We start from the raw sequence: 437 nt of genomic DNA, 5'->3' as shown, positions 1-437 counted from the left end.
TTTAATTGCCACATTTTGAGACAAAACAGAACTTATAGATGTCAACTTTCATCATATAACACAAAGTTTCCCTTAAGATGTTCTACATCAAAAATGACAAGGCTTAGGAGTACCTGGCCACCTGTAATTATGTTACTTATTACTTGTATAAAATGTGCTCTAAAGTCTACCTGTATCCAATTATACTCTATGAATGGATATGTAAATAATTTAATGATCATATAGAAAGAAGATGTAGAAACTTACTTGAGTTAACTGTATAGCGGGTTTTGGCACTGGTACAATAAGCTTCTATAACTCGTAGAATTAATGCATCATCTTCATGCCACTTGTCATCTATAAAGGGAAAAAATAAGACCAGTTAATAGATACATCCCTGAAAATATATGACTAAATAAAATGAATTCATTAGATCCAGGTGCCTCACAGTTCATACA

General features: G+C 31.8%; 1 protein-coding gene across 2 annotated transcripts in view; it reads right to left on the bottom strand.

Annotated features, from left to right (window-relative positions):
• Window positions 1–437, bottom strand: part of LOC119586411 (rho guanine nucleotide exchange factor 7-like) — a gene marked incomplete at both ends in the record, with an annotated part of 85,656 nt that overhangs the window by 43,496 nt on the left and 41,723 nt on the right. For both annotated transcript variants that reach the window (XM_037935133.1, XM_037935134.1), the window contains 1 exon segment: window positions 247–336. In XM_037935133.1, the coding sequence (XP_037791061.1) occupies window positions 247–336 (90 nt within the window).

Source organism: Penaeus monodon, chromosome 21 (assembly GCF_015228065.2).
Source record: "Penaeus monodon isolate SGIC_2016 chromosome 21, NSTDA_Pmon_1, whole genome shotgun sequence".
Classification (NCBI taxonomy): Eukaryota; Metazoa; Arthropoda; class Malacostraca; order Decapoda; family Penaeidae; genus Penaeus; species Penaeus monodon.
This window is presented reverse-complemented; position numbering and strand designations above follow the sequence as displayed.